This window comes from Orycteropus afer, unplaced genomic scaffold (genome assembly GCF_000298275.1).
Source record: "Orycteropus afer afer isolate SDZICR_OR568_19922 unplaced genomic scaffold, OryAfe1.0 scaffold00142, whole genome shotgun sequence".
Lineage (NCBI taxonomy): Eukaryota > Metazoa > Chordata > Mammalia > Tubulidentata > Orycteropodidae > Orycteropus > Orycteropus afer.
In genome coordinates this window covers 1,540,889-1,554,187 of record NW_006921729.1, presented here as the reverse complement: position 1 = coordinate 1,554,187, position 13,299 = coordinate 1,540,889, and the positions used below count along the sequence as shown (strand labels likewise).

The 13,299-nt window shown below is 35.1% G+C and overlaps 1 protein-coding gene across 1 annotated transcript in view; it reads left to right on the top strand.

Moving 5' to 3' along the window:
• The window catches only part of LRRFIP2 (LRR binding FLII interacting protein 2), a 103,938-nt gene that overhangs the window by 63,966 nt on the left and 26,673 nt on the right, over positions 1 to 13,299 (top strand). Inside the window, exons 17-18 of the mRNA XM_007945689.2 lie at positions 1,304 to 1,375; positions 9,410 to 9,580. Coding sequence (XP_007943880.1) covers positions 1,304 to 1,375; positions 9,410 to 9,580 — 243 coding nt within the window. The remainder of the gene's footprint in view (positions 1 to 1,303; positions 1,376 to 9,409; positions 9,581 to 13,299) is intronic.

Sequence of the window (13,299 nt, the reverse complement as noted above, 5' to 3'; positions counted from 1 at the left end):
AGTCAAGTGCCTTAGGCACTATGCTACCAGAGCTCCTCCCAAAAGGTCAGTAGTTTGAACAAACCAGCCATTCTGCCGGAGAGAGAACGTGGCAGTCTGCTTCTGTAAAGATTTACAGCCTTGGAAACCTTATGGGGCAGTTCTGTTTTGCCTGTAGTGTCACAATAAGTCAGAATCGACTGGATGGCAGCAAGTTGGGGCTTTTTTTGGTGGGGGTAGCTGTGTACCAGGCATAAGTACTGGGGATGCAAAGATGAATAAGATAAACTCTTGGCCTTAAGTGCAACAGTCTAGTGGGGAAAAAAAGATAGGAGGATGAAGCCTACCAGCCTCAGACTTAGCTTGCTATTGCTTAATGATTGCTACTTGTTTTTCTTAAGACAATGAGCTCCTTGAAGGAAGTGAAATTTTTGTATCCCAGCACCTGGCTCCTCCAGGCTCTCAGTGAATCTTTGTTGAATGAATCAGTGAGTAAACACAGACAAACTTAGCAAGGAGAGAATGAAGGGGGAGAGGAAGTATAATACTGAAAATATGTATCATCAGCTTTTGATAACTGATTCTGCCTGAAATTACCAGATTGTATTTAGGGTCCTGCAGCAGTTATTTTCTACCTAAATCAGGCATCCAGAATAGACCTTATCCAACAGGGTCAGGTACAAGGGAGACAGTATTTTCCATTTAAAATTTAATTTGCTTCACTTTTCTTATAGGGATTATGGTAACATTTGAACACATGCTGTTTTCCTCATTTGAATAATGTCCTCAGGATAGGATATCTTATTTTATTGTGCTCAAAATGTTTGTTGAACTTTCTTCCTTTTACTTCTTTCAAGTTAACTGTGGTCAAAAAAAGCCTGCATTTATTGGTAGAATTTGTTACTTTGAATTAATTTACTATATATTTTACTAGGTTTAGGTGAAGCATTATATAAGATAAAAATTATATATTTAAGTGACTTAGAAAATGTAAAAATTGTATGTTAAAGAATGTTACGGTCTACATAAGCTTATTTTCCCCTCAAACTAGCCCTACCCCCCATTTACTAATGCTGTTTCGAACAGAAGTGAATGCCAAGAAGATATTTAACACTCTAATTAGATGGATTATTCCAGACTCCTTCCCCCAGCTTCATTATCACTTGACTCTTTTGCCTCCTTCAGTGGTTTAGAATGAGAGTTATGTTTGTATATTTTGATTTCTTTTCTTTTAATCTGGAGTGTATGAAAGTTATTCACATTTTCATCTGAATCTTTTGTTTGTGCATGGTTTTATGCAATGGTTCATTCCTATGTCCTGCAGGATATCTATGACCTTAAGGACCAGATACAGGATGTAGAAGGGAGATACATGCAGGGGCTTAAAGAACTAAAGGTATCAGGGCCCCTTCTGCAGCCCAAGCATGCTCTGTATGCAGAAGTGTTGGTATTGGTGCTTTCATGAGTTCTATTAACCCCACTGCACGTAGCTTTACTAACAGTGTTTGTCTTTCAAGCATGTGCTTACCCTGCAATGCGTAGGAAAGGTGAACTTTCAATCTCTGCTTATGTTTAAATGTTTAGTGTGTTTTTTGGAATATTCAGCAAAAGATACCATACCTTACAGTTTTTAAGTCTTGTAAAATACTTGCATATCCCTTGTGTCATGGCCATACAAGATTGAATTGGACAAACTCCTATAAAAGTATTTTAAGAGTGTTTTATTGAGATTTAGACCTTAGAATTCTTCAAGCTAACTGAAAACATATTGCCTATTTGACACCAAGTTCGGTCAATATTAGAAGCAAGAGGAAGAAACAACTAAGCGAGCATTACTATAAATATTCCCTCTGCAGGAAGGATCCTTAAAGACATGGTACCTGTGTTTTCTTTTTATTTAGATATTTCACCTGCAGGTCAAAAAACATTACACAGATTTAGTTCTTTAAGGAATTTGGAGGTAAATTTAAGTGGACTCTATCTCTTCCCAGCAAACCAGTATTCAATATAAGTGTCTGAGGCAGACATTTTGCTTTTAAGTGACACTTGGTTATCATGCTCTTCTTTTTCCCATAGTTTACTGTGAAGTTCAAACCTAATATTATGTGGAAAAGTTTTCTCTAAACATACGCATTCCCGTATTTGAAATCAAAATATGTGCCAGGCTTATTGAAAGCTCAAAGGGCATTCAGAACAGTGACTCAGGATATGCTCAAAAGACAAAGAAAGCATACAGGGGAAAGGCCTTCACCAGCCTCCCTGGCATGATATGAAGTAGCCCGGCTACTAACAGATCCTTCATACAGGTGGTTGTGGTCCATAAGGAACTCACAGTTCAGACTCAGGACCAAAAAGGATAGGAAGTCCTGGGGGAGTGACCTTGTGGGAAGCCTGGGTTGGATGCTGTTGATATACAGCATGAGGTTGTCATTAAATATCTGAAGAATTGCTGAGATAGTATGCTGATGTGCTCAGTTAGTCTTGTTACTCTAATCTTCAGGGTTTAATCCCCTTTTTAAGGTCTTAGAGATAAAACTTAGAAATGTCTTGTATCAAGAAAATAAATTTGGTACATTAAATAAATAACAACCATATTAAAGTCTCATATGTAACATAATGTAGCAGAAAAGTGATCATGTGATTCAGAGGCATTCTTACTTGCTTTTTATTTTATTTAAACCATTGTTTTCTTGTCTTGCAGATCTCCCATTTATTGCATTCTTTGAAGAATATAAAAATAAATTTATTTGAGACTTTTAACAGATAGGATTTTTCTTAATTCATGTCAGTGTATAAATGAATGTTTTACTTCAGATTATATTTAGACTTGAAATGACTTCTTTAAATGGCAGAAAATTTACTAAAATGAAAAAAAGTTACCTGGTGACTAAATATTTTAGCGTGCTGTATCCTGTTAAAAAAGGATGCTGGATCATCGCTATCCCGGTTACCTGATGAAGCATGTTTGCCTTTGATGTGCTTTTCCCTATCCCGCCTCCATTTGTGCTGCATTTTTTATCTTTTATCAGGAAAATTGATTATTTATTAACATTACAGTATTTTCCCCATGCCATACTGCTATACATACTAGTATAGTATGAATTATTACCCACAAAATGCAGTAAAATATTGTTGAAAACCTTAAGTGATCTAAAAGATCTTTAAAGATTTCTGTAAATTAAAGGGCTAAAACCATTTTTAAAAACTATTAAAATTAATACTATATAAAATTTAGTATAGGACTGTAGCAGTAAGTAAAAGGACATAGTATATCTATATCCTGGCTAAAAGTTCTATAAGTCATATTAAGAAAAAGACAAGCTGTAGACCAATACTTATAGTATATAATTAGTGTTTAAAAGATAAACGTAGAACCAGGGGTATATATGTATATAAATGAATAGGAAGCAGCCTAGGAGATACTCGCTGAACTGATAGAACTGCTGCCTCTGGGGAAGCTTGGGGTTAATGAGAATGGTGAAGGGAAACTTTTGCTTTATCTGTGTTGCTTGTTCTTTCTTCTCAATGAAAACGTTAACATGTTGTGCTTAGGTGCTTTTTAAAAGCAGTCATTATTTCAACTGGGAGATAATATTATGTTGTTTAAAAATCTAGTTTTCACCACTTGTGGACTGTATTACTAATACTAACCTTAAGTACCTCAGCCTACTAGTCAGTTTCCTCAACAGTAAAATGGAGGTGCTGATGGTCTGATAGAGTTGCTGAAAGGAATAAATGTTTGCCATTATTATTATTACTGTGGCACAGTGCCTAAGGCATTTGACTGCTAACCAGAAGGCTGGCAGTTCAAACCCACCAGCTATTCTGTGGAAGGAAGATGGGGCAGTCTATTTCTGTAAAGATTTACTGCCTTAGAAACCCAGTGAATTATGAGTCAGAATTGACTCGATGGCAGTGGGTTTGGTTTTTTTGTTTTTGTTTTTGTTTTTTTGACTGCCTGTACCAACAAAGAAAAATGTACCTCAGTCAGCAAAGAAAAAATTTTAACCTCATGAAAGTCACATATACATGTACTTGGTACCATGTTCCATGTATGAATACTAAACTACAAAGACTTTTGGGTTGTGGTGATGATGCAGTGGTTAAAGTGCTCAGCTCCTATCCAGAAAGGGTTCAAATCCACCAGCCACTCCTCAGGATAAAGATATGGATGGCAGTCTGCTTCTGTAAAGATTTACAGCTTTGGAAACCCTATGGGGCAGTTCTGTATCCCATAAGGTTGCTATGAATTGGTATTGACTCAAGAGCAGTAGGTTTGGTTTTATTTAAAAGAAGATGGGCAGTTGATTAGGCTCTTCCACACAGTGCAGTTGCACTTATTTGAATTTGCACCTTCAGAAAACTACAAATTATTCTGGGTCAAAATCTTTAGTTTTAAGCAAAATTAGTCAAAACCCACAAATACTAAATTTTCATAGTCCAAAGGTATACATATCTAAAAATGTAGACTTGAGAATTCCTGTTCAGAATTTTAGAAACAGAAACTGTACTTTTCAACATATCTCCTCAGGCTACTAGTACCAGACTTTCTGCACTTGATTAACCAGGCCCTAGGAGCCCTAACCTACTTTAGCACCCGCTTATGACCTACACAATCTTGGTTTAGCCAAAACAGACCCAGGTTTGGTAGATTTTATCTCATAAGATCTAGTTCCTTGAAGGTCTCATCCTGAATTGTTCATCTGTCACTCTTCTGAACTCTTAAAGCATATTTTAAATGACCCACTGCCATCGAGTTAATTCCAACTCATAAGCACCCTATAGGACAGAGTAGGACTCTGCCTCATAGAGTTTCCAATGCTTTATCTACTGCATCACCAAAGTGCCTTATTATTTGACATATAATGCCAAATAATAGCTAACTGACTAGTTAGCAAGTGCCAGGCACTGTGCTAAGTATTTTCTATTCATTCTCTGTGTAGGTTTAAAAATGTTATGATTAATCTTGTATTGTTTCATAGGCTATTAACCCAACAGGGTTTTGAAAAGTTGAGGACAAGAACTCTGTATTACACATGTTTGTAAAAGTTCTTTGAAATAATCATGTGGTTCATTTTATTGATTAGTTTTAAGTTTAATTAAGGCCTTTCGTTTAGCTCTCTGCAAGCATACTAATGATTTTGTTGGCCTAGTGATTGTGAAGGAGCTCTGGTAGCATAGTGCCTAAGGCACTTGACTGCTAACCAGAAGGCTGGCGGTTCAAACCCACCAGCCACTCCTCGGAAGGAAGGTTGGGCAATCCTACTTCCGTAGTGATACTGCCTCGGAAACCCAAGGAGGGGTCGCTATGAGTCGAGGCCGACTCGACGGCAAATAACAACAACAACAACAACAACAGTGATTGTGACCTGCCAGAAAATATTCTTCTTAAACATTGCTCATGCATCTAATTCTTAGCTGGGAATAAAGAAAGAAATTACTTTAGCTTGAGAGCAAGACTCCAAAAGGACTCTTGAGGGAAGAGTTGATATAATATTGGTGAAAGTCTTCCTATTAGTGATAAATTGCCATGTTTATGGAGTGCCAAGTCCATGCAAGGCTCAGAGAATAAATGACGAAGGTACCATGTTCCTGAATTCAGGTAGCTAACAATCTAGTTGAGGATTTTGGTCACAGGATTGTCAAGGTTTGTTCTAGGAGAATATGGGCATAGGCATTAGTGCTCACACATTTAACTGAGTGGCTTCCAAACTTTGTTGAATCACTTAGGGGATTTGTTAAAATAGATTGCTGGCCTCTATATCCAGATTTTCTGATTCAGTGGATCTGGGATAGGGCATGAAAATTTGCATTTCTACCCAGTTCCCAGGTGATAATGCTGATGCTACTGGTCTGGAACCTTTGAAAATTCCTGTCTTGAAGGCATTTAAGTAAAACTAATTACTAATGATATCATAATGTCATCTAGATCAAAACCATTAAAACTACCTTGACAATTTAAAACAGTCTTTTGTTATCTGTTATTTAAAAGAAGTTTACATTCCATAAATTTTCATTAATATTTATTGTGTTATGTATAGTGTGTCTTTTCATGTAATGTTTGGACTATCTTGGATTCTGGTTTGCAGTTATGCTCCATGGACAGAGCTGTGATAAGAATTTTTTTTAATTTTTTAAAAAATATTTTAGTGTGTTTAGGTGAAAGTTTACTGAGAAAATTAGTTTCTCATTCAGCAGTTTATACACAGATTGTTCTGTGACATTAGGTATAGTACCCACAGTGTGTTAACATTCTCCTAATTTCTGCCTTGGGTTCCCCGTTTCTATTATCTTAGTTTTCCTGCCTTCTTTGCTTTTGGGCAAATGCTACCCTTTTGGTCTCATAGTTGATTGTTCTGAGGATCATGTTCCTCCTGGGTGTTACTGTTCACTTTATAGGCCTGTCTTTTGTGGCTGAACATCTCTGGGAATGGCTTCAGTTCTGAGTTAGAAGGGAGTCTAAGGACCATACTTTTGGGGGTTCTGTCAGTCTCTGTCAGACCAGTAAAGCTGGTCTTTTTTGTGATTTTGAATTTTGTTCTGCCTTTTTTCCCCCATTCTGTCCAACACCTTCTATTGTGACACTGGTCAGTTCTGTCAGTGGCAGTAGTTGTTTTGGTCACAGTGTAGTGGAGGCTGTGGTTCATGTGGTCCATTCGTCCTTTGGAGTAATTATTTCCTTGAATCTTTGGTTTTCTTCATTCTTCTTTGTTCTGGATGGAAAGAGACCAGTAGTTGTAACTTAGATGGCCACTTGCAAGCTTTTAAGACCCTAGTTGCTGTTCACCAAACTAAGATGTAGAACACTGTCTTTATGGGCTATGTTATGCCACTTGACCTAGATGGATAAGGACTTTTTTTGAATGCTGTTAGCCCTCAGGTGAGTCAGAATAATTCTAAATTCTGCATTATATTAAGGTACTACTATCTTTAGACCATTGTACTATTGACCTTGCTTACATTCTTTATTTTGGTTGTAATTCTTCTTATTCCTAGCATAAATGTTGCCTGTTCACACAATTCTGGTTTGCTAAGCATTTTTACAAGTATATATATTTGTATATATGTGTATTTTTAACAGTTTTATTGAGATACAATTCACATACCATACAATTTACCCATTGAAAGTGTTAAGTTGAATGGTTTTTAGCATAGTCACTGAATTATGCAACCATTACCACACTCTAATTTTAGAACATTTTCATCATCCCATGAGGAAACCCAGACCAGTTACTGAACATTCCCAATTCTTCCTCCCCAGCTTTCACCCTCAGCACAGGGTAGCCACTAATCAGTCTACTTTCTGTCTCTGTGGATTTGCCTATTGTGGACATTTCATATAAATGGAATCATATTATATATGGCATTTTGTGATTGGTTCCTTTTAATTAGCATAATATTTTCAAGATTCATCCACATTGTAGTATGTCTCTCTATTTTTTTTTCTTGTGGTTGGATGATATTCCGTTGTATGGCTATACCACATTTTATTTATCTGTTTGTCAGTTGGTGGACATTTAGTTTGTGTCCTCCTTTTGGCTATAATGAATAATGTTGCTGTGAACTTTTGTGTACAAGTTTTTGTGTGTACATAGGTCTTCATTTTTCTTAGGTAGATATTTAGGCGTAGAATTGCTCGGTTATTTGACAGTGCTTTGTTTGTTTTGAAGAACTGCCAAACTGTTTTCCAAAGCAGTTGTGTACTAGAGTTAGGAGGATTTCAGTTTTTCTACATCCTTATCAACACTTCTTATTTTCAGTCTTTTTGATTATGGAATATAGCCATCCTTGTGGTTGTGAAGTGGTATCTTATTAAGCATTTCATTTGCATTTTTCTGATAACTGTGAAAGGAGCTCTGGTGACGTAGTGCCTAAGGCATTTGACTACTAACCAGAAGATTGGCAGTTCAAACCCACCAGCGACTCTGCAGAAGGAAGACTGGGCAATCTACTTCCGTAAATATTTACCACTTCGGAAACCCAGAGGGGTTCACTATGAGTTGGAATCAACTTGATGGCAGTGACTTTGGTTTTGGTCAATGACTAACGATGTTGAGCATGTTAATATGCTTTTTAACCATTGGTTTATCTTTTTTGGCAAAATGTCCATTCTCATTCTTTGCCTATTTCTAAATTAAATACTCATTTTATTATTGAGTAGTAAGAGTTCTTTATATATTCTACATACAAAGTAGTTCCTTATTAGATGAATTTTCAACCATTCTGTGAATTATCTTTTCACTTTCTTGATGGTATATTTTGCAGCACAGAAGTGTTAAATTTTGATAAAGTCTAATTTATCTATTTTTCTTTGATTACTGGTGCTTTTGGTGTCAAATTTAAGAAACCATTGCTTTCCCCAAAGTCACAAGGTTTTACTCCTGTGTTTTCTTCTGAGAGTTTTACAGTTTTAGCTGTTACATTTAGGTCTGGAGTCTATTTTGAGTTTATTTTTGTATATGATGTGAAGTAGCATCCAACTTCACTCTTGTGTGTGTGGACATTCAATTGTATTAACATGATTTGTTGAAATAAAAACATCATTTATTGAAATAAAAAAAACATTGAGTAGTTTGGGCAGCTTTGTAAAAAATCAATTGATTATAAATGATATAAAACTCTCAATTCTATTTCATTGATTTGGTTTGTTAAACATTTGTACTAATACTTTAAAATTTTTTTTCCAGAAATGGTTACTTTTCCTATTTGAAATGTTTTTCTTTCTAGTTTTAAAAAAGAACAGTCACTAGGTAGTAGTAATCTCCCAAATTAGGTATAGTTATTAAAACAACAACAGAAAACCAGACTTGTAAGTTGTTACAGGCAGAAAACTTTAAAGTATAAAATTTCAGATAATTTGTAATTTTTTTTTTTGGTATTGTTTATTTTAAAATGACTTAAATTTGAATAATTGCTAGCAAAAAAAAATTTGCACGTTTTTGTTAGCATTATTATTAGTAGAAAAGCAAAGTACTGAAAACAAATATTAAAAAATGGCAAAATTCAAATGAGTGTGAAGTTTACTTATGTAGAGAGAGGCTGCATTCTGTGTTATCACATTCTGACCACCAGTAAGCTTGTAAAAACTACAGCAGTAACATTTCTGAAGATATTGATGATATTTCATCCTATAATTCTTACAGATATATGCTGTGCACACACATTTTCATCTTTCAGAGGCTGCCTTACTCTTTGATTTTGTTTTTTGGGAGAACAGAGAGCACATACAGTTCTTAGAAAGGCACCTTTGGCTATTATTGTCTCCCTGTTTCATGTGCATGTCACTAAATAAGGAGTTCCCTAAATTGCTTGTATTTTGCAAAAATGCATCTTCATGTGCTTGTGCCAGTGCTATAATTTCCTGTGCCTATTGTGTATAAGCAATGAATATATGCTAGATATTAGGCTGATGACTTTGACTTTCATTTAGGAATCTCTGTCTGAGGTGGAAGAAAAGTACAAGAAAGCTATGGTTTCCAATGCACAATTAGACAATGAGAAGAACAATTTGATCTACCAGGTAGACACCCTCAAGGATGTTATTGAAGAACAGGAGGAACAGATGGCGGAATTTTATAGAGAAAATGAAGAAAAATCAAAGGTAAACTGCTTATTACCACACCATTTTCTTGGTCGGAAAATGAAAACCTCCCATTTAAAAAGTGGTGGGGTTATGGAAGATTGCAGCATACCTGGGAATGATGTTTCAGTCAAAACTGAATGGTCCAAAGAAATCACTAGAACACCATAACATAACAAGCCCTAAAATATTTTCCTTTTTAAACTTTAAAAAAGTTATTTTATTTTCTTAGAGAAAACCACATTTAAGTTTCTGAAAATAGAATGTAAATCACATTTTTTCTTTATTTTCTACTGTTAATTGGAGCCCTTAGAGCAAATTACTAATTTTCTCCTATTACCTGGAATTCCACAAAACTCCAAAGGCTCTGTCTTAAGATGAGATAGTTCATTTTTCTGTGACCTTCTGAACAATTCGAGAGACCCCATTCTCTAAATGACTTGGAGAGATGTTTTTAACCAGTTATTTCAAAATAATGAGATGGCAATGTGGGTCAGAAATGGATAGATGTTTTATTTAGGCATCTGGAAGCTACATTGTTTGAGAAGTATAGCAGCAAAATAAAAACCACTGTTCAGGATCCATAATTTCCCTTTGACAGCTGCAGAGAATAAATCGGATTCTTTTTAAAGCTTATTGTCCTTGGACTTTTTAAAGGGTTGAGTCAATTTAAGTAGAGGACAAATGGATATTAATGCCAGAAATTAGTTGCTACTACATTGCCAGTATAGAGAATAATTCAGGATGTAAGTAATGATGAATGATTAGAAGCAGCAATGTGTTTAATTCCTTTCTCCTGTATTTCTTATAAATAGGTAATTAGACCCAGTAACTTAATCAATTTGAACAAAATAAAGGGAAAGATGCCTTTAATGTAACCTCCAGAGGGGGCCAGCATTGTAACTGTAGTCTTTATAAGGTTTGAACTGACTGTGTTAATTCTAATCTATTTCAATCATGTTTAAAAAGGTGTTAGGATAAGATACATGAAAAAGAGGTGGTTTTCCTGTTGATCAACAGTAGCCATTGAAGAGTATGATTTGGTGGCAGTGGGTGGTTTCTTCTTTGACTCTTCCTGTATCTCATTTTTAGAGATTCTAAGCCATCATTCTTTGCGTCAAGTCTTATGGATTCCTTTATTTGTCTTCTCAAACATTTTTCATGTCTATTTCTAGCTTTCTCTTTGCTTTTAGCTGGTTAGAAAAAGATCTCTTGCTAAATAATTAATGGTCAGCATTACTAAAATGAAGAACCTTGGTTGTGGAGTAGTTAAGCACATGGCTGCTAACGTAAAGGTTGGCAGTTTGAACCCACCAGCTCCTCTGCGGGAGAAAAGATGTGACAGTCTGCTTCTGTAAAGATTTACAACCTTTGAAACCCTATAGGCAGTTAGTTGTACTCTGTCCTATAGGATCACTATGAGTCAGAATCGACTTGATGGTAATGAGTTTGGGTTATTACTAAAATGAGTTCTTACCCTTCCATCTTATCATATGTCCTTGAGCATTTTAAAAAATAACCCTTACGATTAACTATTTTTACCAACTTAATTTTTCCCTTCTTTCATTTACTAAGATAAGGGGATATCTTAGTATATATAGAGGTGTTTTGTTTTTTTAAATCTTGTATATTTTTAAACTTGAAAACTCTGTAAGCTTTTTTTTTTTTTAAATACCCTGAAGTCTGCTTCGCATACTGTGATGCATATGGCTTCATCTCTCTAACATATCATCATCCTGGGCTTTTTTTTTTTTTTCTTATGGATTTCCCCAATTGTGATCTGGGTGAAAGTTTGCAGGGCAAATTCATTCAATAGTAGAATATTCATATTCAGGAACATACAAATAGGGCAAAAACTCCAGTATATTTCATTATAGCCACAGATGGTGAGAGTAGAGAAGGACCATTCAGTAACAACAATATTAATTTAAAAAATGATAAATATTTTTAATACTTCCTGCTATGATTTTAATAACTGTATTTTACACATTGTCTCTATATCTATTTTAGGGGCAGAATGCCTGACTGGAAATGTCTTAAGAATATTATTCTCTTCTTAATAGCTATTCATTTTAATAGGGAATTCTTTTTTTAAACATACCTGAGTTTATTGTAAGGAGCTCTGGTGGTATAGTGCCTGCTAATTAGTAGACTGGCAGTTCAAACCCACCAGACATATTGTGGAAGGAACACTGAGCAATCTACTTCTGTAAAGATTTACCACCTCAGAAATCCAAAGAGGTTCTTTGTGAGTCGGAATCAACTCGATGTCAATGAGTTTGGTTTTTTGGGTTTTTTTTTTTTTTTTGAGTTTATTTTGTATTTTAAACATGAAAACAGTAGACATAGGAATATAATGAACACTTATCAGCATATAACCTAGCTTCAACAACTATCAAGCCTATGGCCAGTTTTGCCCCCTCACATTACTTGAAGCAAGTCCTCAGCATCCCATATTTCTATATGAATTTTGGCATGTCTTTCTGAATGATACGGACTTTCTGTCATTTTTATATATAAACATAACCACTACACCATTTATTTTTACATAAAATGTTGACAGTAATTTCTTCATGTTATATATCCAACCATTGTTAAAATTTCATTTATCTCAAATGTCATAAATGGTTTTTCTTTTTTACATATTTTGTTATTGTTTTAAATCGGGATCCAGATAAGTTTCACACAATGGCATTAGTTGATATGTCTTTAAGTTTCTTTTTCAATTTGTAGGTTCCTTTAAGTCTCTTTTTCCTCTTATAGTTAATGTTTTGAAGTAACTGTGTTGCTTGTCTTAATACTTTCTCAGTGGATTTTGCTATATTCATTCCCGTGGTATGTTTAATTCCTTTCTCCTCTGTATTTCTTATAAATAGGTAATTGGACCCAGTGAGTTAACCAAACGTATGTAGAGGTTTTTATGCAATTCTGCTTCATAGGTGGTGCAGTTTTCTTCCTTTAGGAGGCCCACATGTATGGCTGTCTTCTCTCCTTGTGATGCTGTAGATAGATGATGCTTAGATTGATTAGTAAAGGTTGGGAAGTATGATACTCTGTCATTACAGTTTTATTTATTTTTAACAGCTTTATTGAGATATGGCTCGAATATCATATAATTCTCTCATTTAAAATGTATAATTCAATGGTTTTTAACTCTCACCCCTCTGCCTCTCTACCCTCACCTCTTCCCCAGCCTTAAAAATCTGTTAACTAACATAGATTTCCCTATTCTGGACTTTCATATGAATGAAATCATATAATATGTGGTCTTTTGTAACTGGCTTCTTTAACTTAGCATAGTATTTTCAAGATTCGTTCATGTTGTAGCATGTATCAGAGTTTCATCTTTTTGTTGCTGAGTAATATTTTATTATATGGAAATACCACACTTTGTCTATCCATTTATCAGTTGATGGACATTTGGGTTATTTTTGCCTTTTGACTATTATGAATAATGCTGCTATAAACATCCATATACAAGTTTTTGTGTGGATGGTTTTCATTTCTCTTAGGTATATACCTAAGGGTAGAACTGCTGGGTCATATGGCAACTCTGTTTATTGTTTGAGGAACTGCCAGACTGTTTTCCAAAGCTGCTACACCATTTTTCATTTTCGCCACATCCTTGCCAACACTTGTCTATTCTGGCTTTTTTTGTTTATAGTCATCCTAATGAGTGTGAAGTAGTATCTCATTTTATTTTGACTTGCATTTCCGTGATGGCTAGTCTTGTTGGGCAT